This window comes from Vigna unguiculata, chromosome 11 (assembly GCF_037176805.1).
Source record: "Vigna unguiculata cultivar grain cowpea cultivar isolate G323 ecotype 2 chromosome 11, ASM3717680v1, whole genome shotgun sequence".
NCBI classification, from domain to species: Eukaryota; Viridiplantae; Streptophyta; class Magnoliopsida; order Fabales; family Fabaceae; genus Vigna; species Vigna unguiculata.
Window position 1 is genome coordinate 1,756,392 of NC_140802.1, and position 27,595 is coordinate 1,783,986.

General features: G+C 31.9%; 3 protein-coding genes across 3 annotated transcripts; 1 reads left to right on the forward strand and 2 right to left on the reverse strand.

The window, feature by feature from the left end:
• The first annotated feature begins 1,178 nt into the window (after positions 1–1,178).
• On the forward strand, positions 1,179–7,322 carry LOC114169050 (protein CHROMATIN REMODELING 35-like). Its single transcript, XM_028054068.2, has 7 exons — positions 1,179–1,294; positions 1,417–1,491; positions 2,287–2,855; positions 3,944–4,126; positions 4,649–4,822; positions 5,281–7,007; positions 7,079–7,322. Exons 2-7 carry the CDS (start codon positions 1,443–1,445, stop codon positions 7,080–7,082), a joined length of 2,706 nt encoding a protein of 901 aa, XP_027909869.2. The 5' UTR covers positions 1,179–1,294; positions 1,417–1,442; the 3' UTR covers positions 7,083–7,322.
• Positions 7,323–8,411: 1,089 nt separating this feature from the next.
• On the reverse strand, positions 8,412–15,912 carry LOC114170641 (Transducin/WD40 repeat-like superfamily protein). Its single transcript, XM_028056164.2, has 12 exons — positions 15,449–15,912; positions 14,703–14,818; positions 14,000–14,069; positions 13,000–13,147; positions 12,765–12,902; positions 12,314–12,453; positions 11,126–11,173; positions 10,165–10,275; positions 9,889–10,070; positions 9,665–9,786; positions 9,145–9,221; positions 8,412–8,891 (listed from the first exon to the last, which is right to left on the reverse strand). The coding sequence occupies exons 1-12, from the start codon at positions 15,686–15,688 to the stop codon at positions 8,754–8,756; spliced, it is 1,530 nt and encodes a 509-aa protein (XP_027911965.2). The 5' UTR covers positions 15,689–15,912; the 3' UTR covers positions 8,412–8,753.
• A 1,285-nt stretch (positions 15,913–17,197) lies between these two features.
• Positions 17,198–24,980, reverse strand: DRD1 (SNF2 domain-containing protein / helicase domain-containing protein). Its single transcript, XM_028054980.2, has 7 exons — positions 24,820–24,980; positions 24,552–24,739; positions 23,022–23,518; positions 21,243–21,443; positions 20,420–20,584; positions 18,045–19,771; positions 17,198–17,436 (listed from the first exon to the last, which is right to left on the reverse strand). Exons 2-7 carry the CDS (start codon positions 24,610–24,612, stop codon positions 17,433–17,435), a joined length of 2,655 nt encoding a protein of 884 aa, XP_027910781.2. The 5' UTR covers positions 24,613–24,739; positions 24,820–24,980; the 3' UTR covers positions 17,198–17,432.
• Between the last annotated feature and the right edge of the window lie 2,615 nt (positions 24,981–27,595).

The following is a 27,595-nucleotide window of genomic DNA, read 5'->3' on the forward strand; positions in this document are numbered from 1 at the left end:
GTGACTAAAACATTAAATTAGAGACTTTTACCTTAATAATAAATTAATCATTTAATAAAATAATTTATTGTACGAGTAAACTATATACTTGTTTGGCTAACAATCAGTAATCTTATTAATATCACATTTAAATTTTTGTCTAAATAAAACAAAATTTTCTAACCAAGTTATTTAACACTATCTTTAAAAATATTCACCTATAGTATTTCCAATACAAATTACTTATAAAGAAACTTTATTTTACCTTAAATGAGCCTAACATATGTTATATTACTGTTAAGCAAATTACATTATATTCATATAAATTTGGATTTTCATAAGAATCGAAAATTTGTCAATTTTTTTATTTATATTATTTTTTACATTTTTTAATTATTAAAATATTAATTTTTTATTGTTAATATATAGTAATCTTATCTAAAATCAAGTTTTTAAATTTTTCCAATGCAAGTTCTTAAATTTAAAACCTTATTAATAAAGTTATTGACGTGGATTTGAAGAGCTCTCTGCAACAGTTGCTTCCTAAAAGTAAGCATGCAATTAATTTGCTTAAAACTATTTTTAATAACGTTTAATTAAATGAAATACTGATTTTTATGATTAATATTAAATAACCACACATCTAAAATTTAATTCTTCTTTTCCTAATTTTTCATCAAATCAATTATTCTTCCCGCATCGGTTAAAATTATGCATTTATTAAAATTCATAGTAATAAAACAGTAGTGCAGTTTTCTATATATTTAATCGTTTCTCTTACCATTTAATACAATAAATAAATATACATATATACGTGTGTGTAAATTATTTGTCTCCTAAAATTTCCTTTTAAAAATTTAAGATAATGTTAATTAATTTTTATTAATCATACCATTAATCAAACCTAAAATTACTATTTTATTATATTAAGAAAAATTATTTTACGTAAATTACAGGGCTTTTTTTTTAACTGCAATTAATTAAGTGCGTCTAATCACCAATCACGCATGCAACGTGATTGGAAATTGCACTTTGACCCACACCAATCATCATACAGTTAAAAAATTTGGTATGACCAGAATCTAACCGTTCAAAGTTTTTGATCAACGCTGTCGTCAGACACTGGCGGTTAATTCCGCGTCCACACTGCATGAACGCTGCTGGTGCGACACAGAGGATCATTGACCATTGTAACCGATGGAAACTCAAACGTCGTAAACACTCTCTCAGTGCATTACTTGCTCTATAAAATTTTCAATGCTTTCTCTCTGCATTTCTCAAACTCATTTTCTTTCTTCACCATTTCTCCTTTTTGGTAACCCTCTTTCTCTTGTTTTTCTACAATCTCTGATAGAAAACGGATAAATTGAACACTTGTTTTTTTATCTTTCTCTTTCAGTTTGCAATAATTTTATCTGTTTTTGCTTCAATTTTCAGTTTCTTCATTTCGTTGAAAGTTACCGATGGAGTCCTCTGTTGACGTGTTATCAGCTAAGCGCTGTCATTCAACCGGTATGTTCCTCATTTTCTTGCTCTTATTTTTTTTTTTCTGTTCTATTTTATTTTTTTAATTTGTCATTTAAAAATGTTGATCACCGCGTATATTATTTGCATCTTCAATGTCATTTTCCTTTTCTTTCTAATTTTATCCGGTTTTTTGGGTGGATTATTTCATTTTTTTTTATTTTAGGATTTGATGAGAATACTTTTGTGTGCAGAGTGGTTTCTGAGCATGTATGGTAAGAATGTTGAGTCCGAACATCTTCTTTTAGGACGAAACTTTGGATGGTGTTGTCTTAAAGGGCCTTTTGTAGTGTTTTTTTTTTTTTTTTCAATCAGACTAGAATTTTAGCTGTGTAATATGCTTAATAAGACTTAATCAGAACTAGAATTTTAGCTGCATAATATGCTTAATAAGACTTAATCAGAACTAGAATTTTAGCTGTGTAATATGCTTAATAAGACTTAATAAAGGTTTGTATTATTTATGTGAATTATCAAGGTGGTGCCTTTTTGTTACGCTGATCATGGTGATACTTGAATTTTAATTAGAGAACTGAAAAAAAACAAATAACATGTATAAGGTACTACTTTTAAGTTTTTTCCTTTAATTATATTTTATGATTTTATGGTTTTGTTTCGTTTGTGATTTGATTAGTTGCTGGTAGGAGTTGAAACTGTGATGGGGTGTGTGTACACTATCATACTTGAGTCTAGTGGAAGTATATAAGCATGAGAATATTTGGTTCTGTTTCATGATGGAATATCTGCAGCTCTTCTGAGTTTAATTTCATTTTGAGAAACCAGGATCTCCCTGTGGCCCTGACACAGGCAAAAGACAGAAGTTATCAGATGTCGCTGACCATACGAATCCATCTGCAATTTCGGATGTTGTGGTTCGTATAGAGCATGGGAAATTTGGAAGTGTCACAAAGGAAATAGAGGACCTTGTAGCCATCAAAATGCAAATACTTGGACCTTACTTTGCAAAGTATCCCGTACTTGTTAATGAATTCAGGAATGTGGTAACTGACCACGATGAAGACACCACTAAATTCGAAGATCAACAAGACACTGGTTTGACATATCATGATGTCATAGATTTGGAGGTGGAAAACTTTGAGAAGGATGTTCGTGCAGCTCCAGTTCCTGTTATTCACATCGATTCAGACGGGGAAGGTGATGAAGATAAAAATGCTATTGTTCCTTTTCATGAAGCCTCAGAGGTGGAAGATGATAGACACAATAAATCAATTGTTCCATTTCATGAAGCTTCAAAAGAGAAAGATGATAGACAAAATAAATCTATTGTTCAGTTTCATGAAATTGTGTTGCCGACGCTTGTTTCACCGTCTCCTGTTGTGATGAAGACAGTCGTAAGTTTTCCTTAATTTTGCAATAACTTAAATATATGAAATACCAAATTGAAATAATAGTTATTAATATGCATAATTTTTTATTTGAAATATATTTGTGACATGCTCCATCTGGGGAAAATGATAGGAACCTAGGTTTCAAACAAGGAAGTTGCTAAACTTGTACGAATATGAGTGAAATTCCTCTAATCCAACGGAAAAAAAGCAAATAATTATGGATGGAAATATCTTTTTACAAATATGGAATAGTCATCAAGTAAGTAAAACCAATCAGATGATGAGAAAAGTCAGCCTATACACAAAATCACCACTCAGAACCTCAGAATAATCCCACTTATTTGGTTACCCACCTTTCATATGTACTCCTTTTCTCTCTTTTGGCCGCACTCTTTTGGCCACACTGCATGATTCCTGTATCACACTCCCTACCCTCCCCACTCATTCGATTATTTTTTCCTCTATTTCAAACATGACTTACTGACCTAACATATGATTTAACAAAATTGTAGCATTTATTTTCAACTTTTTGTGGTGTGACTGAAGATTCTTTTAGAACATTGAGTCTTTGCTGTATTATTCTTTTTTTTCCTGATTTGAAGCATGAAATAAATATTGTCAAAAATTCTCAATCCCTTACTTTCTTAAGACTGCATAGTACTCTTAAACTAAGTTATTAATTTCTAGATACTTTGACCCAGTTTCACTGAATAAACTTCTTTTCCTCGTGGTCATAGTTTCGAAACCATTGGATTGGACGAATTACTAAACTTGAATATTTACTTTTGATCCTTTACACTTGGTGATTGGACGTACTATCTGTTTATATTCTTTTTCTGTGCTCCTGCTATTCGCATGTTAATATTGAAAAGGGAATAGTGAATGATGTTTGCCTTTCTTGAACATGTGTCAATTTTTCATTTGAAGCGCTTGACATTTGTATTTAGCTAACTTCTTAAGAGTCTGTGTATTTAGATATAAATTTGTAGCTGCTCTTCATGAAAAGATGCTAGCTCTTTTTTCTTCTCTTCATTTCAATCTAAGTTGTTTCACTGACATGCTTTACTGTTGTGTCAATCAATGCGGTTTAGAGGCAGCGTACTCCCATTCCTAACCATCGCAAAAGTAAAGATCCGAAAAAGGAGACAAGTTTGGCGGGTACAGGTGTTTATATCGGTTTAAAGGAGGAAGAGGATCATCAGGTTAACCCCGCAGATAATGAGGGCCTAGAAGATATTTGGAAAGAGATGTCAATGGCAATGGAGTGTTCCAAAGTATAATACTTTTGTTTCTTATATTGAAATTTTTAAATAATAATACCAGTTTTTGTCGTGGAGTTTATCATCAACTCATTTGGATGATTTTTTGTAATTCTTTACTAGAATTGATGTGTTTGGTTAAGGGTTGCTGAGACGATACATTTTTTCTTATGAAGATAAGGAAAATGACTATAGTTGAACAGCCAAGTGTCGAGAAATTAAATCTATTGACAAAGAATTATAACGTAATTCCTTGTTTGAGTAGCGATTTTAACTAGATCATCCATCGATTTATGATCAAAAAATCATGAAATTCATATTAAATTTAGTTGTATAAGTTGAATGGTTGAAACATTGTGCATTTTCCCATACTATTATCCTTATTTGTCTCCAATGTTTTACTCTCTTATTCGTTCTTACATGTTGTATACAGAAATTTAAATTTTAGTAAATTATTTATTACATTGAAGTCTACCCGCAAATTGAAGTTTCAGGGTTCCTTTGGCATTGATGTAATTTAATTGTTCCCTCTACTAGGTTGTTTCCGCGGATCCTCTGTCAGATGAAGAAGCAGAAAGAGACCATGAAGAAACAGAAAGAGACGAGGATTGCGATCATTCTTTTATTTTAAAAGATGATATTGGTTATGTTTGTCGGGTTTGTGGAATTATTGACCGAAGAATTGAAACCATATTTGAGTTTCAGTACAAGGTTAGTCTAATGCTTTTGCATTATTTTTTTTTGTTATAAATCTTAATTATAAAATTTTAATGAATGCGATAGACATGAAATATACTTTTTAAAATTAGATGCACAACACAGATTAATTTTTGAGGAGCGCAGGGTATAAACATACAAAATGACGAGCAAACAGATAGCAACTTGTGATCAATAAACTCTTCTGATAATTTGCCAACCTTTGGTGAGAAACTGTTTATTTTATCTTATTCCACTAAATTTTCTTTAAGGACTGAGAAACCTCCTTATCAAACCAAAATAATATTGCAGGTAGACCATGCATCTCATGTGTGGACCTAACTGCATTAGAACATAATACCTGTGCTTAATTCTCACGATTTATATTCTAGACTAGTATTACTTGTGGCTGGGACAGGAAGTGTTAAAGGTTGACTGTTTATTATTTTTATTAATTTTATATTTTAATGAAGGTTAAACGGAGCACAAGAACTTATGCATCTGATTCACGGAATACCAAGAAAACAGATGTATTTGGAGTTAATGTTGTTAAAGATGACCTCATAGTTACCGAAATCCCAGCGCACCCTAGACACATGAAACAGATGAAGCCCCATCAAGTTGAAGGATTCAATTTTCTTGTTAGAAATCTTGCAGGTGACAATCCTGGTGGCTGCATCTTAGCCCATGCTCCAGGATCTGGGAAAACATTCATGATAATCAGTTTCATGCAAAGTTTTCTAGGCAAGTATCCGAATGCAAGACCCTTAGTGGTGCTTCCTAAGGGAATATTGTCAACATGGAAAAAGGAGTTTCAAATATGGCAGGTGGAGGACATACCTCTATATGACTTCTACACAGTGAAGGCAGACAGTAGAACTCAACAACTGGAAGTGCTGAATCAATGGGTGGAGAAGAAGAGTATTCTTTTCTTGGGATACAAACAGTTCTCCTCTATTGTCTGTGATAATGGGACCAACGATACATCATTATCTTGCCAAAAAATTTTACTCAAAGTTCCTACAATTCTTATTTTGGACGAGGGACACAATCCTAGGAATGAAAACACAGATATGGTACAATCTCTCGCAAAAGTTGAGACGCCTAGAAAAGTTGTACTGTCAGGAACCCTTTATCAAAATCATGTCAAGGAGGTGTTTAACATTCTAGATCTTGTTCGGCCGAAATTTTTGAAGATGGAAACATCCAAAACTATTGAGAGGCGCATCCGAAGTAGAGTTCATGTATCAGGGATAAAAGACTTCTCTGATTTAGTTGAAAATACTTTGCAGGACACTGATTTTAGAACGAAAATAGCTGTTATACAAGATTTGCGTGAGATGACGAGCAAAGTACTTCACTATTATAAAGGAGATTTTCTTGATGAGCTTCCTGGTCTTGTGGATTTTACTGTAATGCTCACTCTTAGCCCTAGACAGAAGTCTGAAGTAGCAAAAATAAAAAAGCAATCTAAAAGAAAGTTCAAGATATCTTCTGTAGGAAGTGCTGTCTATCTGCATCCTAAACTGAAACCACTAGCAGAAAATTGTGGTGAAAATTCTACATCTGATCGTGTAATTGATGACTTGGTAGATAAACTGGATATTAGAGATGGTGTGAAGTCAAAATTTTATCACAACATGCTAAATCTGTGTGAATCAGCAGGGGAGAAGCTTCTAGTTTTCAGTCAGTATCTGTTACCCTTGAAATATTTAGAAAGGTTGACTATTAACTGGAAAGGCTGGAGTCTTGGAAGAGAAATTTTTGTAATCTCAGGAGAATCAAGCTATGAGCACCGAGAATGGTCCATGGAAAAATTTAACAGTTCTCCTGAAGCCAAAGTCTTCTTTGGCTCAATCAAGGCATGTGGTGAAGGTATATCACTGGTTGGAGCCTCTCGGATAATTATCTTGGACGTTCATCTCAATCCATCAGTTACACGTCAAGCTATAGGTCGTGCATTCAGACCCGGCCAGAAGAAGAAGGTGTTTGTGTATCGTTTAGTATCAGCTGATTCTCCAGAAGAAGAAGATCACCATGTTTGTTTCAAGAAAGAGTTAATTTCAAAAATGTGGTTTGAATGGAATGAGTATTGTGGTGATCGAGCTTTTGAAGTTGAGGAAGTTCTTCTGAAAGAGTGTGACGATCTTTTTCTTGAGAGTCCATTGCTTGGAGAAGATGTAAAAGCTCTGTACAAAAGGTCAGTGACCATTCCCCCAGTTTTTGTATATTGGTTTATTTTTTTCTGATATTGGTTTATTTCTATGTCAGGTAGGATGGGGAGGCACTTATTTTTCACTTTCATGTGCTTGTGAGTAAAATTTTCTGACCCTGTTTGCTTACGATTTGTCAATCATACAGTTCTGCTTTAATATTTGTTTTATTTGTATGTCTAGTAGAAATTGGCTTTCATTGAACAATGAGTTGACAAATATTTTTCGAGATTTTCTGATTGTTTCGGATTCAGGACTGTATCTTTGTTCAGAACAATACAGGGTTACTGAGAATTGAATGAGTTTTCTTTTAGTCTTTATTTAATGTTCCTAGTATTAGTAGCAAATAGCGATTCTGTTATCTTAGTTTAGTTATCTTTGTTTATTTTAGTTTTCTTACCAATTAAAATAACTAATTTTAAATTTCAAATTTCTTATCGATGAATTATTTGGTTTAATTTTTTGTTTTCAGTTTGAAATCTATACCAAAATGCTCAGTTGGAAAAACAACACATCCAAAAATATAAGAAATAAATATATTTTAATGGATTTTCAATTATTTTTGGTAAAAGTCTTCTACTCAGACGAGGTTCTGACTTATATTTTAATAACTAATTGTATTATAGTATTATGTTTTATATTTTTAATAAAATATTATAGTTTGTTGTATTAGATAAAATATGTCATTTCTTTTTCTTTTATATTATGAAATTATTATCTCAAGTTATAAATTGCTTTATTTGCAATTAAATAAGATATTTGTTGGTGACAATTTGAAGAATAATATATATTTTATTTTGACTAAGTAGAGTTATGTATTATAATGAATGGAAAATTCTCGGTAACGTTGTGGTTGATATAGATGCAAATTTTTAATATAAATTTTTAAAAGTTATCTTGTTGCAATCAAGTAGATAATTATTATATTTAATGAGTCTTCATAAAAATCTTTAGTGTAGCTCATCTTGTATACATATATTCTAGAAAAAACGAAATCTTGGTATTAATTATCCAAGTGATGCACAGAAATGCTGAATTTTAAGGGACGGAGATTGTAGATTGGACCTAAACATAAGCATATAAATTTATATATTGGACGAATTCTTTCTACACATTAATACAAAATTCTCATTTTATTTTCTCAAAATCATAGAATTCAAAAATAAAAAAATATTTTTTTTAATGAACAATCTAAAAGTCAATTTTAACTATTGAATCATATATTATAAAAATTATTTTTGACTTCCAAAAAAGACAATGAAAATTTTAATATTCACATGATGCAGGATGAAAAGTGTGGAGATGTGCCTTGCATTAATCGAATGTGCTACTTACAAGAAAATCATAATTCAGATAGACTGAGTTCATGAACAATCACTTAAATTGAAATGCAAAGTCAGACAAAAAAGTGCTTTATTCTTTGCTTAATTGTATAAAATGACATTTAGCGAACAAAGTCAACAAAATGTATTGGTCATAAATCTCATACAAAATCCCTAATCATGTCTAAGAATACAACTTTCTTCCTCACAAAACACTACACCTTTTTAATATAATACCTTTCGTTTCCAGTGAGGCTGTGGGTGAGATTAATTGATTTACTTCATGGATACAAAGTACATTGCAGTAAGAATTGAAAAAATAAAAAAATAATAGCACAAAAATACAGAAGAGAACAGGTGAGAGCCAAAGATGAAAGAGACCTTAGCAAATAAAAGGCTTTATTTAAACTTCTACTGGTGTTGTGTATGATGTTTGTTTTGATTTGTTCTTTCTCTCTTCCACACAATTACTACGCCGAAAAAATCAGATGAAGCCAATAAATTTTCTCCATGGTTCCAGGCAATACCCAGCACAGGAAACCCATGACCCTGCATTGCATTACAAAAATTTTATGTATTTTGAGCTTTATTATATATAGCATTGATACTCACTAACAAGTCACATTAGTTTAAAAAAACCAGACTCAATTCCCTCAATTTCGGTTTGGAGATCAAAAAACATGATTGGAAGAGAAAAATCAAATAAAGATGACCAATAGTAATCAGATTCTCTATCGGATATCAGTCATCAGTTTTTGGAAAGAAAAAAAAATGAAACACCTTCGATGAAAGAAAGACTAACCTGTAGCTTGTTCACACATGTATTTTTGGGTCGAGTTAAATCATAAAAGTAGACATTTGAGTCCTCACTTCCAGCAACTTCACATGACAAGGATAAAATAATGTAAGAAAGACATTCATTGTAATGTTTCTTAAGTTAATGTATTTAAGAAAAACTCAGTTTGCAGCATATCAGTCTCTGTTTCCATTGAAGTCTCAATGCAAACATTATTTACATCTCGTTTGGGTAAACATTTTTGCAAGTTAAAATACATCAAATTTCTCCTGAAAGTTAAATCACAAGTTAATTGATTTTAACCTGTGAAATAAACTTAATTTCTTTTCTTTTCTAATAAATGCTCATGGAGAAGTTGACAAATTCAAGCAGAGTACATAATCCTTGACTTAATTTCTAGTTTTACGCAGGCAGAGTTGGGTTATTTAAAAAAAAAAAACAGATTATTATTTAAAAAGTCCTTCTTCAAGAGACAGGTGAGGGAGGAAAGAAGAAAAAGAAGTACGCATGAATGATATCAACATACCAATGAATTCTCCTTTTTCAAGGGATAGGAGAGGACAGAAAGAAGCTCGAAATTTGTGTACACGTGGAGCTAATTTTAGCGAGCATCGAAGAGTTAAATAGCCATTTATCTCCAAAGCCACACTACAATACAATACAGTACACCAATGTAAGTGCTCCATAGAAAAACGAGTTCAAAAACAGAGAACTGAATGCAATCGGGGTAATTGAAAACTGTTTCTGAACCTGAAGAAAGACAGGTTTCCATCCTGGGTACATGACAACAACACAGGTCCGCGAGCGAGTAGAGAGAAACTCCTATACTGCACTGTGGTAACAGGAGATTTGTGCTTGCTATTACTTCGATAACGATGTGAGCGAGATAATACACCTGTGTGAGAGTTCATATTTACCGAGTATATACATCCCTGCACATACAATCCAGAACCTAAAGAAAATGAGATCAACCTAGCAATTAAGATATACAAAACAAAATACATGTGCATATATAGAGCAGCTCACCTGTGCATCTCCACAAAATAAGAGAAGTCCTGTATGGTCATGGTCCAAAGAGGTAACTCCACTGTCAAATAGTGATTTATTAATTACCCTTCCGGTACTAAAATTGAACACCTGATACATCATATCATTTTTAAGAAAAATAATAAATTACCGTAAAAGGAAATGTATGTAAAAAATGACAACATCACAGCGGAGGATTTTTTTTTGGGGGGGAGGAGGAGTAAAAAGTACATATAGTAACTAAGCCACATATATTTAATAGTAGGAATATTTATCAAATCATAAATGAAAAATATGTGTTTGATGAATTGAAGTGACTGTCATTGCCTTATTCTTATTCCAGTGTCTGAATAATAAACAAACATTAAATGACTCAATCATGTATGATCTATGAGCCTCCTTGAATATTGGGAGTGGAAAGGAACTGATGGGAAAGGAATAATGCTCCCTATTTAGGAGGTTGAAATTTTGTGGAAGGGAAAGTGTCTGAGCCGTTCCCTCGTAACAAAGGGATAATGAGGGGTTACTTTTATATAAAAAATACTTGACATTTACTATTTTACCTTCATAAATTGAGTAACTTAATAAAAGGGTTATATTTAAATTTGGCACCGCACCACTTCTAAACCACAAAACCTTCCTTCCCTCATTAATACCAAAACACAGAAAGGTAACTCTATTCCCTATTCATGTTACTCCATTCTCTGTGAAACATTCAAGCATAATAATAGCACCCAACAACACAAACAGTTCTAGATACTTTACAAACAAAGAACACAATCCTTCTTCAATAACATTTAAGATCTGAGCGATCCCACCACATCAAAGTCATTTCAGGTTTACCAAGCAAGAACAGAAATAACTAAGATTAATACACTGCAATAGAAAAGATTCAGCAAAGGTGTCAAACATGATACTTCCTTCTCTAAAATAACAAAATGGAAACAATTAATATATTTACATTGATTTCTTTGTTTGCATTTCCAACTGAAAGGAAGTTATTATTTACCTGCACCAAATACAGAAAAAATACAGGCTTCAGTAGCAACCAAGAATGGAATCAAAAGAAAAAAAATTATTTACCGATATAAAAGATCCAAATCCACATGCATAATGATATAGGAAACCACATCTTTGGAAAAATTGGACAAGTTGCAAAGAATATTTATGTTTCAGTAGATTAGAGGAAGAAGGAAATCTGAAGCAAATTGTTGTAATTTACCCATTCTTTCCTAACTGACAAACTTCCCTCCTCCCATGCTCACCCTCTATCTTAGAAAAAAAACAAATTTTGATTCTTTGCTAGAATTTTGGTGTTGTCCATCTACTGTACCTTCAAAATACACTTATTTTTATATTTTAAAATATAAAAAATTTATATATTAAATTAATATATTTTAAAGGTACACGAAAGGTACAACATCAAAGATCCGGTGGAGAATCTAAACTCGGGAAAAACATTCAATTTCACTAGATGTGCCAAAAATGGAAAAATTCTACATGCTAAATGCACAGCCTCCTTCGCTCACTATTTTATGCCTCAGAGCATAGTTTTATTTGTTGCAGTCTCAAGCATCACCAATCCAAAATAAAACCAATGTGTAAGGAGGAAGTCTTAAATTCTTTCACATGGACCACAGAGAAAAGTAGTGGTCCACCTCATCATTTTCTCTTTTCGAAAACAGATTTGGTCAACAAAAAAAAAGATGAGAGAGAGAAAAAACTACAAATAAATCCAAGATCAAGATCACAATGAATGTCCGAGTCCTTGTGCAAACTATGAGATATTCTATTCCACCCATCTTCAATCTACAAAAGTCAATTTATCACTTCCCTTATTGTAAAGAATGGCTATTAGAACTTCTAGAAAAATATATAGACATAACAGTGACAATGTAGTAAATTGAATACACAAAACAAGAAATAAAAGGCAGAGAAGGCTACTTTTCATACAAACATGAAATTTACCATGAAATTACCAGAATATCTAAAGTTTTCAAATCTAAGACGAAGGTTTTTTGTTGAACTATGAAAGAAGGCAATGGTATCCTTTGAAGAGATGGGAAGGCTAGCATTCTTAACAAAAGAAACAAGAAACCCTTATACATACACACACACACACACACACACAACACACAATTATACTTACAGGGTGAAAACGGATACACAATTGTGGACATACTCCATATATCACCCGTATGCAAATACCTTTCGCTATCTCCCATACTCTCACAGTCTTATCCCATGAAGACGATGCAATGTATTGATTATTTGACGTAAAATCAAAATCTGAAAATAAACAAGCATATGAGGTCACGTAATAAACTAGGGAGCATTACAATTTAGGGAATTTTGGAATATAATAATTCCACATTAGCAATAAGTGACATATTCAGTAAGAATAATTAGTTAAAGGCTGCAGTTTTTCTGAAATCTGGCTAATTTGATCTACAATTGGAAAAAAATGCAGGCCAAGGTTTATTGATCCATAATGCCCCAATTAAAAATAATACAGTAGGTAATATTTGCTTGGCGTACTTGATCGTATATGTCATGCAGCATTAAATATAGACCAAGTAAACAAAGACATTTTATCCGACCTGTGACATCTTTGGAATGCCCTTCTAATTGTTTTATGACTGAAGGATTCTCTGATACATTGCAGACAGTCAAGGTTCCATCAGCTGCCCCATAAGCAAGTAAATCAGAACTCATGTGCCCAAACTTCAACACCGAAACTACACATAAAGATTTTCAGAATTATTCCACCATGAAAACCAAGCAAAACAGAGACTGGTACTGGGGTAAAAAAAGACAAATTTAGATTGGACTTACCAGAGGCTTTGCTCTTGTCAAAGATACAATGCATTCCAACAAAAGAATAAGCAGACTCAGCCCCACGTTGTCTAGGATGATCAGAATCACTTACACTTGACCCAAAACTCGATCTAAGATTATGTACTGGATTTGCATTTTGCAGATCCTACAATTTTGATAAATGACACGGAAAAAAAAAGTAAACAATAATGAAATTTAAACTAATACTCACAGCATATGAGCTAAACAGTACTAACCTACTTCAATTTCAAAAAAATTAAACAAAGCTCCAATTATCATGGCCTAACATAACCCATATCCCTTAACAGTACAGACGCATAAAGTATATCTATTTCATTAGTGTAGTCCTATGTGATATATAAACCAATAAGTTAGTCTATGTAAATTTCCCCCAATCCAGGAAGCTTAGGTGTATTTACTCTGACTAACAGGAACTTCTATAATTGTAGTTTCAGCAACAAGAAGCATTGAGCAAAACATACTAATATCAAGAAAGTGACAGTCAAATCTACCCAACAACTTATAGGGTTGGTTCAGAGCCAATAATCAATGAAGAATATAGTGTATCATCTATGAGCAACTTTAACAGCTTTATGACAAATAAAAAGTTATCTAGCATTTTTCTAATGTATCTAATTTGGTTTCTGAATGCTTTCTTTAGCTCTTTTACAAACTTTTCCATCCTAAAAGAATGGAAAAAAATAACTAAATAAACGTAGGAATCCCACTTGACCAGGTGCCACATCAAAGCATAATAAGCACTTCCTGGACAACAGCACTACCAGTTCAAATAAATGGCTGGTTATCCTATCAGTTATTATGGTACACTCTGATATACTTAAATTAAAAAGTATAAATCCCATTAACAGAATATGTCTATCTGTTTAAAATTTTAATGGATATGGCATTTTTCTACCCAATTAAGAGTTAGGAGTTAAAGACAAAAGGTATGTGCAATACAGGTATATTGCTACAAAATCTACAGCACATAACTTACCCTCCCAGAACCCAAGCTGTCCACCTCAGACCAACGGGAGTGTGGACCAGGAGATGGAAAAAATCGGCCACTGATGCATCAACCAGTAAATTATCCTGATGTCAGAATTGTATGGAAACATAAATTTAAACTAGTACCGTGAATGAGAAAGCTGCATTGACATAAAATGTGGTTATAATTACAAACAGAAACTCAAATTAAAGAATTAACCACAAAGAAGTGCATGGAATTCACATTAAAATAAGAAAGGAAAGCAATTGATGCGAAAAATCGTATAGAAATTAAGATAATATTTATATAAGAGACAAAGTACAAGTGTTGGAAAATACGATATCATCCTAAATTAACCTAAAACATAACAGAGAAAAGAATAGTGAAGAAAATTAGATAGGCTAAAACCAGCTTGCAACACAACCAGTCATAAATCATAATCATCTTGTAAATATGTTTGAGATTACATATGTAAAGAAAAAAAAGTCATTTGAATGAATAACAATATCTGTCTTCCAGAATTTTCCATGCAGATCAAAGTTAATTTACTGTCCAACAACACATCCAGATCACTTTGAAGCTCCGTATCCAATCATGAGCATCTTTAATTCCTTATTTTATCCCCTTTTATCAACCATATCATGAAATTGTATGATACAAAATTAAGCATATATGCGCTATTAGTTCCAGTAAAAAAAGAAAAAACAGCAACCTGTTTCCTGGAGTACTGTGCAGACTAGGAGCTCGCGAACTATCCCTTTCCCAGTTTCTAGGCCTACTTAGGTAATTCCGGTATGCCACATAAGTTTTTCCATTGCATCTCCAATCCTTCAACACAATCACGTGTCCATAAGCCACATAGTAACATCAACACAGCCACAGGAAATAACACTTTCACAAGTAGCAATAACAATAAGAAAGACGGAAGTCAGATCAGTTCCTTATGTACTTTTATACTATTCTCTCATCAGAATTGAAGTTTCACCTCAGCAATCTTTGTATTATAAGGTGCTTGCACTAAAGGGAAACATGGATTACCTGTGTAAAACTCCAATTCTGATGAACTGCACTTGGAACTGTATATATAAATACTGTCCAAATAATAATAATAATAAACCCAGCACTAGACTTAATTAAACATCGTTTATGACGATTGAGAACATTGTAATAACACGCAAGTCAACAAGCTTATAATCCAAAAGTCAAAATGTATGCAGTCATAGGTCACACCAATGAAAGAAAAACTAAAAAAAAAAATTCATCACCGGAAAGAATACAAATCTATCACGATTGATCCGGTAAAAAGAAACAGAACTAGATGCATATACGAGAACGAGATCGACACGTGATTATAAAGAGAATTAAGCTACAAGCAGTTAAACAATCTCCATTTTCAGATTATGATGATAAAATTATCAGAAACGTTAGATAAGAGTGCGAGTTCGGCACGGAGCGTACTCTGCGGCCAATAAGTCCTGCCTCTGCCTTCCGAAGAAGGAGGATGCGGCGAATGCCGATGTACTCGGGATCTCTGTCGGCGGTGACTGGCTGAACCAAACAGCAGAACGACTCTGGATCTGAACTGTTGTCTTTGTTGTTTACCTCGTTGTTGTCGTTGTGGTTGTTGAGGACGTGGTGTTCGTTTTGTTGCGGTTCTGTTTTGCCGTCATTGACGGCGGCGCTGCCTTGCTCCGCCATGGTGTTCTATGGAGCGTTCATCGGAGAGCGGTGGCCGAACCCGATTCTCCGGCGAACTTTGCAACGGTTATTCTGTGAAGGTTCGTTTCTAATGCGAGAAATACATAGACAGCGAGAGACAGAAAGAGATCGAAATTAACTGGAGAACTAACCAACCGGTGACCGGTGGAACTTTCAGGGGAAAATTCAGAGAAAAATAAACTTAGATACTAACTAAAAATTGATTAAAAAACTGCTACTGCAAGAATGAAATACACATGTAATTTCTATTAAATTTTTAACACGAATACCTCTATTTTAAAAGAGAAAATTTTATTAGTTAAAGTACAATTTTATATACTACTTTTTATTTATATCAAATTTACGAAAATTAAATGAGAAGATCAAAATAATTAAATGATTTATGTTTTAGTAGGTACAATATAAAATCAAATTATATATACATTAAGTTGTTTATTTTAAAACTAAATAATTAAATAATTAAATTATGAATAAAATTACTTTTTATCCTTAATAAGTTTATTTGATTTTTCTTTCTTTATATCTATTCAATGCCATAAAAAAAGTAATAATTTTTTTGTATAAGAATAATTGATTATATGACTTAAATGAATTTCTAATCAATTATTTGTGAAATAAGATTACTGTGTTTCAAGAACCTACCTTAAACATATAATTGATTTTATATTTTTATATATAGTAATATTTCCTAAAAGTTTTGATTTATCCGTCATTACTCAAAGTGATTATTTTTCGAGACAAACAAAATTTTAGGTTTAAGTAAATATGAGAGTCCTCATTTTGTTCAGATATTTAGTTTTGTATTTGATTTTTAAAAAGTGTCTCAATTAGATTTTTTTAGAAAAAAAGATATTCACTTCGTTAACTTCATTCATAACATTTATTACTAAATTTTAATATAAATATAAATATTTAATTTTATAAATTATTTTAAATATCAATACCGATATGAATATATATTTTTCTTTAAATAAACTTAATTGAAACATTTTTTTAAAAATTACGACTCGATTGACATCTTTTAAAAAACAGATACCAAACTAATACATTTAAACTAAAGTGAATGTCATCCGATTAATTAAATCCAAAATCCTAAGCACATAATGGATCATATTATCATGTCATAATCAAATTAAAAAAATAAATAAAAAATCCCCTTTTGAACTTATAAAATTATGTTGAACTCATAATATCGTATACTTCTCAATAAAAGCGTTTCTTTTTTATGTATGCTGACTTTTGAAATCTTATATAATTATTAAAATTTCAAACATAATCAATTATATTTTATATTTGAATAAAATTGATCATATTTAAAAAATTTAATGTATTGTATGAATATTTGAAGAGCTTGCTGATGAAAGTCTAAAAATTAGATTTTGATAGTAATCTAACTTATTATATATTAATTTGCAAACAAAAATATATCTAAATAATGTGTAAGAACATGAACTAAAAAAATGACTTTAAAGAGGAAAAGCAACAACATAAATCAACAACAAATGAATAAAAGACGATGACATGCATCTTGGTTGAGATTGTTATATATAAGGGCATTAATATAAGCATAACTACAAACAAAATGCCTATGAAGTAAATCATTAAACTTTGTACATATGAAATTAGGTGTAAGACATTAAAATGAAGGAGAGAGGATTCTAGGGTTGCACAAGTCAAATTCTATGGATCTGTTATATAGATAAGCATGCTCTGGTTCACTTGATCACCTGCAAAACACACCAAAACTACATATGAATACCACTATAAACAAACCAGAATCACAAATTTCTCAGAGCAACCAGTAAAATTAAGTTCTCCAGATTGTTCTAAATATAGAAAGCAAAATCAGATTCTAACATAATCAATGACCAACATTTATTCTAAAAAGATAGGCTTCTATGAAATTATATTGTCCAAAATTTTTCTTTCTTGTCAGTAGATCTTAATTAGAATGTTCTAACATAATCAATGACCAATATTTGAATCGAGTTTCTCTACTAAGTTATTTGATGTTGTCCTCTTTTGAGTATTAAAAATACATTGATGTTGGTACTTTAACAAAAAATTAATATATTTTAAAACATCAAAATCAGTGACTATCAATTTAATTTGAAGACACAGTAGAGGATCAACACAGAAGAATCCGATAGAGAATCCGAATTCCCAATATTTATTGTGAAAAGATAGGCTTCCACAAAACTATTTTGTTCAAAATATTTCTTTCTTGTGTGTAGATTCTAATTAAACATGCAGGAAAACCTTCAGATGAGTTATAATACAAACTAACAAGACAAGCATATTATGATAAGAAAAAAGGGTAAGAATGTTCATTAACCTTCTATATAAAGCTTTTACATTCTCCCCTAGCAGAGGACTTTCAAGAAATTCATCACCACACTCTTTCACCTCAACTGCCTCAACTTCAAAAGCTCGATCACCACAATATTCATTCCATTCAAACCACATTTTTGAAATTAACTCTTTCTTGAAACAAACATGGTGATCTTCCTCTTCTGGAGAATCAGCGGATACTAAACGATACACAAACACCTTCTTCTTCTGGCCAGGTCTGAATGCACGACCTATAGCTTGACGTGTAACTGATGGATTGAGATGAACGTCCAAGATAATTATGCGAGAGGCCCCAACCAGTGATATGCCCTCACCACAAGCCTTAATTGAGCCAAAGAAGACTTTGGCTTCACGAGAATTGTTGAATTTTTCCATGGACCATTCTCGGTGCTCAGAACTTGATTCTCCTGAGATTACAAAAATTTCTCTTCCAAGACTCCAACCTTTCCAGTTAATAGTCAACCTTTCTAAATATTTCAAGGGTAACAGATACTGACTGAAAACTAGAAGCTTTTCCCCTGCTGATTCACACAGATTTAGCATGTTGTAATAAAATTTTGACTTCACACCATCTCTAATATCCAGTTTATCTACCAAATCATCCACTACATGATCAGATATAGAATTTTCACCACAATTTTCTGCTAGTGGTTTCAGTCTAGGATGCAGATAGACGGCACTTCCTACAGAAGATATCTTGAACTTTCTTTTAGATTGCTTTTTTATTTTTGCTACTTCAGACTTCTGTCTAGGGCTAAGAGTGAGCATTACTGTAAAATCCACAAGACCAGGAAGCTCATCAAGAAAATCTCCTTTATAATAGTGAAGTACCTTGCTTGTCATCTCGCGCAAATCTTGTATAACAGCTATTTTCGTTTTAAAATCAGTGTCCTTCTGCAAAGTGTTTTCAACTAAATTAGAGAATCCTTTTATCCCTGGTACATGAACTCTACTTTGGATGCGCCTCACAATAGGTTTTGATGTTTCCATCTTCAAAAATTTTGGCCGAACAAGATCTAGAATGTTAAACACCTCCTTGACATGATTTTGATAAAGGGTTCCTGACAGTACAACTTTTCTAGGTGTCTCAACTTTTGCAAGAGACTGTACCATATCTGTGTTTTCATTCCTAGGATTGTGTCCCTCATCTAAAATAAGAATTGAAGGAATTTTCAGTAAAATATTTTGGCAAGATAATGATGTATCGTTCCCATTATCACAGACAATAGAGGAGAACTGTTTGTATCCTAAGAAAAGAATACTCTTCTTCTTCACCCATTGATTCAGCACTTCCAGTTGTTGACTTCTACTGTCTGCCTTCACTGTGTAGAAGTCATATAGAGGTATGTCCTCCACCTGCCATATTTGAAACTCCTTTTTCCATGTTGACAATATTCCCTTAGGAAGCACCACTAAGGGTCTTGCATTCGGATACTTGCCTAGAAAACTTTGCATAAAACTGATTATCATGAATGTTTTCCCAGATCCAGGAGCATGGGCTAAGATGCAGCCACCAGGATTGTCACCTGCAAGATTTCTAACAAGAAAATTGAATCCTTCAACTTGATGGGGCTTCATCTGTTTCATGTGTCTAGGGTGCGCTGGGATTTCAGTAACTATGAGATCATCTTTAACAACATTAACTCCAAATACATCTGTTTTCTTGGTATTCCATGAATCAGATGCATAAGTTCTTGTGCTCCGTTTAACCTTCAATAAATCATTAAGATAATTAAAAATCAATTTTGAACACTTCCTGTCCCGATCATAAGTAATCTACTAATCATAGATCTTAGTCCAGAACATATATCATGAGAATTATAGACTCTGCATTAATTTTATAAAGCAACTAATACCACATGATTCGAATAATGATCTACCTGCTATTGTATTGTCTTGGTTTAATAAAGAAGTTGGTAAGTCCTTAAAGAGAACTAAGATGGATCAAACAAAATAAACATTTTCCAGAAGGTGTGGAAAACAGTAAAACTATCACAAGAATATCATTAACACAAGTATAGAGAAATTTAACAATTCACTTGTCACATTGTTATTGTATAGTCTTGGTTTAATAAAGAAGTTGGTAAGTCCTTAAAGAGAACTAAGATGGATAAAAAAAATAAATAAACATTTTCCAGGTGTGGAAAACAGCAAATTATCACAAGAATTTCATTAACACAAATATTGAGAAATTTAACAATTCACTTGTCACATTGTTAGGTCCAGCTCCGCCCAAACTTTCAACCTGAACATCTAATTTCAAACCATACTCTTGAGAACACAATTTTCACGCGTCCAATAATGTTTTCAATCATTATTTATAAACAAAAAAGCATGAATGCAGGAACTAACTCTAACCTTGTACTGAAACTCAAATATGGTTTCAATTCCTCGGCCAATTACCCCACAAACGCGACAAACATAACCAAGATCGTCTTTTAAGACAAAAGAATGATCACAATCATCATCATCATCGTCATCTTCTTCTTCTTCTTCATCTGAGTGAGGATCAACAGAAACATCCTAATGGAGATACATTTAAACCAGATCAATGACAAAGGACCTTTTAAAAATGCCATTTATGGGTAGTATTTGAAGTAAGAAATAATGTACACAAAGCTGAATTACTCTGACTTATGTGCAAGTAAATTTTCCTGAGCAGAAAAGAAAAACGTGCAATATTTACATGGTATATGCAATGTAGACAAGAAGTATAACATATAAAGGTTAACTGAGAGAGGAAAATAATCAAGACTAATAATGATAATTATATGCCATAACACACTACACAGAAAATTACATTCAGTATGCGAAGTACTGTAGATCTAGATAATGCAAAACACAAACTTATCCAAGATCAGCTGTCAGAAATGTTAAGAATATTTTCAATGTACATCAGAAAAAATAATAATAGCCTATATGTACAATACTAACAACAATTGTCCACATAAATTAATGAATAATGTATTTAACAAGTAACAAACCCACCCAACCAGGCAACTATGCTATAAGAAAAAATGTGATGCCTTATCAACCCTCAAAACTAAATCGTAGATATCATGGAAGCATTACAGACTAAATTACATGAAAAAATCATCCCAATGAATAGATAATAAACTAATTGCATAAGACAATTATTATATTATTATTGAAAAAAACATAACAAATTGAAGTATCATACTTTGGAACATTCTATTGCCATTGACATCTCCTTCCAAATATCTCCTAGACCGTCATCTTCAGTATCAAACTCATCTTCTTCCTCTTCCTGTACACCAACATAAAAGCCTTTATTGTTCTGAGTGCTGTTAGGTCTATCCTCCATACTTGTCTCACTTATTAGATCTCTTTCTCCCGGATAAGGAATGACAGGTAGATACCCCTAAAATGCATTGTTACAAATAGATTAGTAAGGTATGTCGGTGACATAACTTGCACTAAAATGAACAACAAGAAAAGAAGAATACCCAGCAGCTTCTTGTAGAAGCAAATAAACAACAAAACCTTATCCCACTTAGTGAGAATCATCTTTTAAAAATACACATTTAAATCCAACTACAAAAAACTTACAGAGGAAGGTAACTAAAAGCAGATGTGGTGATTCAACTTTAAACAATTTACACAATATACTCAGAGAAATAAATGGAAAAGCTCAAGCATCAAAACACCCGCTTTATCTTTCAACACTAGTGCATGCATAGCAAGAGTAAAGAAAAAAATATAAATGGCAAGCCATTTAGATACAATATAAATCTATATACATCCAATATTTTTATTGTTTTCATTTTCAACCTTATTACTTTCCCTGCTACCAAGACCAAGAATATAGTAAAAGACCAACGTATAGGAAATTTCATATTGCATAAGAATATTCAAGTTTAGCAAGACAGCCATTGATTAAAAACTAATGTTTCATCTGGTAGAGAGGAATGAAATAGAGGGAATGAAAGAGAAAAGCAAAGAAGAGAAAGAAGTAAGGAATGAGTAGAAGGGGTTGCTTGCTTGGAATGAAATGAGTGGAAAGTAAGACTGTTTTATTTATCATAACTATGTTATTATTAATATTATAATTTTTAATTACTCATCATTATTATCACTATTAAAATAAAAAACAGCCTCATAATCAAATATGGAAATGTTTTTAACCATAGAAAACGCTAAAAGCCAACATAATGGATTATGTTAGACTTTCTTCTCTTTTCATAATGTTTTTGCATGGAAAGAAAAAAGCAATCGCCTCTCCTCAATATTTGTGGCTTCTTTTCTTTTATACTCACCCAAACCAACAACCTATTCTTTTTGTCTCTTACACTCCATCTACAGCACATCACCCTAACAAACTAGGTGTCGAAAAAATCACATTTATCTAAAACTTACCCAAGTTACTACACGTAAGTGCTTATATTTTAGGAGGGATATGCTTCAAAATTTAACTTTAAAGTTGCAATACAATAGTTATTATTAATGTTGTAATTCATCAGAACCTTTGTACAAAGAAGGGATACTAATATGTTTCAACAAAACAAGCTAACTTGAGAATTTAATACAATGGTAACCACCTTGCTATAACTATAAATATGTGAGAAAAAGGGTATAAAAGCAAATGGTTCAATGGAGAAAACTTTAGCAACAGCTAGTAGAAACAATACATAAAATGCCAAAGAGCAAAATTACACACCAACTTAACATGTCAAAAAGTTAAAACATATGGAATATAAGGATGATGGATATGTAAAATGTACACGCGACTTAAGGCAGTAACTTTTTGAAGGAATCAAAATTAAAGAAAACTAATTCAAGAGTCAATGTTAATTTTACAAGAATCTTCTGCCTCAAAATGTCCCAAGAGATGCTACAGTTATGTCAAATCATTCCAAATAAAAGGTCATGCACATTAGCACTCATCATTTCAATGTTCATATTTTACATAATTACAAAAACAAGGAGAGAAAAGTCTTACAGTTATCTTCAATGCAGGGGACGGTGCAACTAGTTTCGGCAACACAACTTCCTGAAATGGGATCATAGATTTTTCAGCTCCACAATCTTCATCATCCGAATCAATAATCACAATTTGATCTCGCATCGCAGGGACATCCTTTCTGGTGTGTTTCTCCTCAAGATCTATGACATTTTGATGCATCGGAACAGTAACTAGTTGATTTTCCAACTTAGGAGTTTCTTCATGATGTTTCTTTACCGCTTCCACCCATTGATCCACCAGAATGGGATATTTAACAAAGTAAGGGCCCAATATTTGCATTTTTTGGGCTATAAGGTCCTCTATGTCCTTTGTGACACTTCCAAATTTTCCACTCTCTAAACTATCCAGAACATCAGATATTGCAAATGGATTGTTGTAATCAACAACATTCGAAGTCTTTTCATGTGCTGAGTACGGCAGGCTATAACTTGAAATTTTCAGTCTTTTGTCTCCACCGGGATCAGGAGAAAATCCTGGTTTTAGAAATGAAACTATACTCAATGAAACAAACTACAAATATCCCTTCAAGTGTTACACATTGAATATTCTCCATAACCACACAATCCTATAAATACATGCATCATGAGGATTTGACATACATATTATGATTACGTTAACAAAAACGAATATTCTCAGGACTTGTATACTTCAACCGGACTCATGGATGATACCAGACAAAATCAAAGCAGTTCAACTCCAGCTAGCAACTAATCAAATCAAACCAAGCAAATTCAAAAATTGAAATGAAATGTTTGGATTGGAGTAACCATTTTTCATTTTTTTAGCAGGAAAGAAATGTGGACCATTGGATAACTCTATGGCCCAAGCCAAATGGTGCCCAACAACCAATCGAATTTCATTTCACATAATTCCCAACCCCACTCTCGTGCAATTTAGAACATAACAGATTGCGGATTGCCAAACTTTTGCTCACTTCTTAACTTCTCTACCTACACCAACACCCCCATTTCACAAAGAGTGACTCAAACATCATGACATTGTTTCTGCAAGCTAATACCACTAAATCCAAGCCAACCCATGAATGAATGTCCATGACAGACTGACACAACTCTTTGGCATCACCAGGAAGAAACAAAAAGCGATGCAAATGCAACACTTTACCTTCTAAAAAAGGCTACAAATACAAAATACAAAGCTACAGTGCACCATCTACACAGGTGCAGAGCCCAAATGGTTTCAGTGATCTTTATAAACCACACATAAAGCAACACACACTCAAAAGCAAACGCCTTAAATCCTAAAGTCAGAAAAAAAAAAAAAAAAAAAAAAAAAAACAGATTGAATATTACAAATTAAACATCAAAGGACAAAACTTTTCACATGCAACATGCACATAATCCACACGAAACTATTAACTAAAGAGGGGAACACAAAATGGCTCTAAAAATACAAATAGTGCACCAGGATCAACATTAATGTCAAATTTAAAATTAAACCAGAATGTAAAACTAAACCAAAAGATTGAGAAGGAGATGATGAATTTACCCGTTGATCGGCGCCGTTTTGCAGTTGGCACTGGCACAACATCAACAACAAAAGATTCCATCAGGCAGCTATGGAAACTGCAAATTGAAGTAAGTTGAAAACTAAAAGGTATTGAATGTCACGGAAGCCGGAGAGCTGAGATGCTAGCAGCCAATTCCACCACCATCAACCATAACCACTTTTGCATTCTGAAAAGGCCGAAAACGACATGAGACTGCATAAAAACGACAAGACACTCGTAGTGGAAACGACGGAGAGAAAGAGTTACCTTTACAATCGCGGAAGAAGAAGGAGGAGAGGCCATTGGAAGTGAGACTGTGAGAAAGAAAAAGAAGAAGAGAAGAAGAATAGTTGAAAAAATCATGTGAGAGAGAAGAAGAAGAGAAAAAAAATGCAAAGAGGTTTTAAAAATTGAAAAGGGAAAAGTGGTGCAGGGAATCGAAGATTAGCAAAAGATCGTGCAAAACAAAATATTAATTACAATTGTTTAATTCTATTAAAATAATTATTGAATTTTACGTTAATAAAAATAAATATTTATTTTTTAATTTAGTTTACAGTCAGTTAATTTTTTGTGTGGATGTATTACGTTATTCATAAATAATTTATATATATATATATATATATATATATATATCAATCAGTACATATATGTTCGTGTTTTTCAATTTTCATAAAATGATATAAATAAAAAATATATAATTAATTATTAAAATAGTTTTTAAATATAAAATTTGAAAAATAAAACATGTACACAACTTTTTTAAACATAGTTAAAAACAAAAAAAAAAATAATTAATTTTAAAAATAATAATTAAAAGTAAAATAAAAATATCGATGTGAAAAAAAGTATTTTTTATATATTATTATACATATATAATTAGTCAAAATTAAAAAAAAAAACAAAATTTATAATAATACTTTTAAGCCCTTCTTTTAGTATATATTTTCTTATAAGTTTACTCTTATTTACACATATAATTTTATTGAATTTATTATTTGTAGAAATTCCTCATAAATAGTAATTATTTTGAAGTGGTGTTATATAGTTATTTTTATGTACACTTGATTGTCTTTTAATTTTTTTATAACTTCAATGTACATTTTAATAATATTCTTTTAACAATTGTAATATGTAATTTTTAGTTAAATTTTTACTTTTTATTATTATAAAAAAATAATATATAAATATATATATATATATATATATATATATATATATATATATATATATATATATATATTCTCATCAAAAGACACTGTTATTATAACTATGCATATCTAAAATTATATGCTATCTTTTCCTTTGCAAATTAGTAAATCAATTAATTCATTTCAAATATATAATTTCCATTAAAATAAGAGGCCATAAACTAAAAAAAAAATCCTTAATTGACAGAACAAAATGTATACAAAAAACAAATTATATATATATATATATATATATATATATATATATATATATTTCTTTTCTGTCCAATAATCTCTTATTTCTTATTTGTAATCTACTTTTATAATATAATTATTTATTTATTTTTTAAAGATTAACTGTTATTTTTACATGTTTTTCATAAAATTATTCTATCAGTTTTCTTTTTCATTCATAAACTGCTATTTTTTCCTCTTTTCTCCACTTATTCCACTTTCTTCTTGACAAATATAAATTTATTTTGTATATTAACATAATAATATTACAATATAATCACCTATAAATATAATATCATATATAATGTTTGGTTTGAATGTTTTACTGTCTACGCGAAAGAAAGGTATGTGTTATTGTGTTTGTTTCTGATGATTAAAGAAGATTTGTAAGCAGTCATTTGGAGGAAAAAATAAAAAAAATGGTATTCGCTACAGTAAAGAGATTTGCGACAACAACAAAATGTTTCATACCTCTAGAAATTTCGTTTACGAGGGGTTCCTTCGGTTAGTGAACTAGATCACTAGGAGTTGGTTTCACTAGACTCGCCCAATGAGTGAAGTCATCCAAGATCATTGGTTAGAAATTTTAGTTTTCACCCAGTGATGTTTACATTTAACCAACAATCCAATAAATGTATCAAATCAATCATTTGTCGAATCTAAGTACGCTTATGCGATTCTTAGTTCAAAAAGTATAATACCCTCAAGTTTGTAGCGATTTAGATAGTCCAAGTTGATGATACATCTTATACAACTCAATCATAGCATGACACATGCACATCACAAATTTAAGTTTATATAATTGAAATGAATACTCGCACATCAACTCATACCAACAAGTACAATCATGTAATTAAGGATTACTAAGTGTCCTTATTTGGAATAGAAACCCTATGATTCAAAATGTTCATCCTAAATGCTCTGGTACTCACAAGATATTCCAACTACACAAAGGAAACTGTGATTAGAGATATAAAAATAAGGGTTAATTATGTTTTTCGTCCCTCTACTATTATCATTTTTTGGAAATGGTCCCTTTCGCAAACGTTAAACCATTTTGGTCCTCATGATTTTGAAACTACTGATTTTAATCCCTAATTTGTGAACGGCGTTAAGTCTATGACTGCGTGACAAACAACATTCCAGTTAGGCTCGTCATCTGGTGACACATGGTTATTAAGATGCATACACGTGTTAAATGAATTTTTTTCTTTCTTTATTTAATTCATTTAATTAATATTATATATTTTTTTAACAAGATTTTAACATGTGCGTTTTTCATTTTGCATCAACAGTAGAACATCCTCGTTCGTAAGTGTGGGAGAAGGATTTGCTCCACGGCAGAAAGGTGTCCTTCGTTTGCGTGGTGAAACTGGAATACCAAACGTGTGTGAGTAAATGTTCTCGACGAGGTTGTTTGAAGTTGTTTGCGTGGTGTGTGAGGGACTTTCTCGGCGAGGTTGGAAGAGCAACATTGGCTGGAAATAGAGCTAAGTATTTTCTTTCCTTTCTTATTCTGATTTAGGGTTTTGGTGCTTTTGATTTGGGGGAAAATTTATTGGGTGTTTCCAGTTTTCAGCAGGTGTGTTAGTGTAGTTTTGATTTCTTGTTGGTTTTGA

Excerpts from the sequence above, each read along its gene's own strand:
- LOC114169050 (XM_028054068.2), top strand. The coding sequence starts at position 1,443 with ATGGAGTCCTCTGTTGACGTGTTATCAGCTAAGCGCTGTCATTCAACC. Across the intron at positions 2,856-3,943 it reads CTGTTGTGATGAAGACAGTC|AGGCAGCGTACTCCCATTCC; the intron begins GTAAGTTTTCCT and ends AATGCGGTTTAG. Across the intron at positions 4,823-5,280 it reads TATTTGAGTTTCAGTACAAG|GTTAAACGGAGCACAAGAAC; the intron begins GTTAGTCTAATG and ends ATTTTAATGAAG.
- LOC114170641 (XM_028056164.2), bottom strand. The coding sequence starts at position 15,688 with ATGGCGGAGCAAGGCAGCGCCGCCGTCAATGACGGCAAAACAGAACCG. Across the intron at positions 12,903-12,999 it reads TGACAAGAGCAAAGCCTCTG|TTTCGGTGTTGAAGTTTGGG; the intron begins GTAAGTCCAATC and ends CTTTATGTGTAG. Across the intron at positions 12,454-12,764 it reads GCATTCCAAAGATGTCACAG|ATTTTGATTTTACGTCAAAT; the intron begins GTCGGATAAAAT and ends GTTTATTTTCAG.
- DRD1 (XM_028054980.2), bottom strand. The coding sequence starts at position 24,612 with ATGGAATCTTTTGTTGTTGATGTTGTGCCAGTGCCAACTGCAAAACGG. Across the intron at positions 21,444-23,021 it reads CCCCTGCATTGAAGATAACT|GGGTATCTACCTGTCATTCC; the intron begins GTAAGACTTTTC and ends AATGCATTTTAG. Across the intron at positions 19,772-20,419 it reads TATTTGAGTTTCAGTACAAG|GTTAAACGGAGCACAAGAAC; the intron begins GTTAGAGTTAGT and ends GATTTATTGAAG.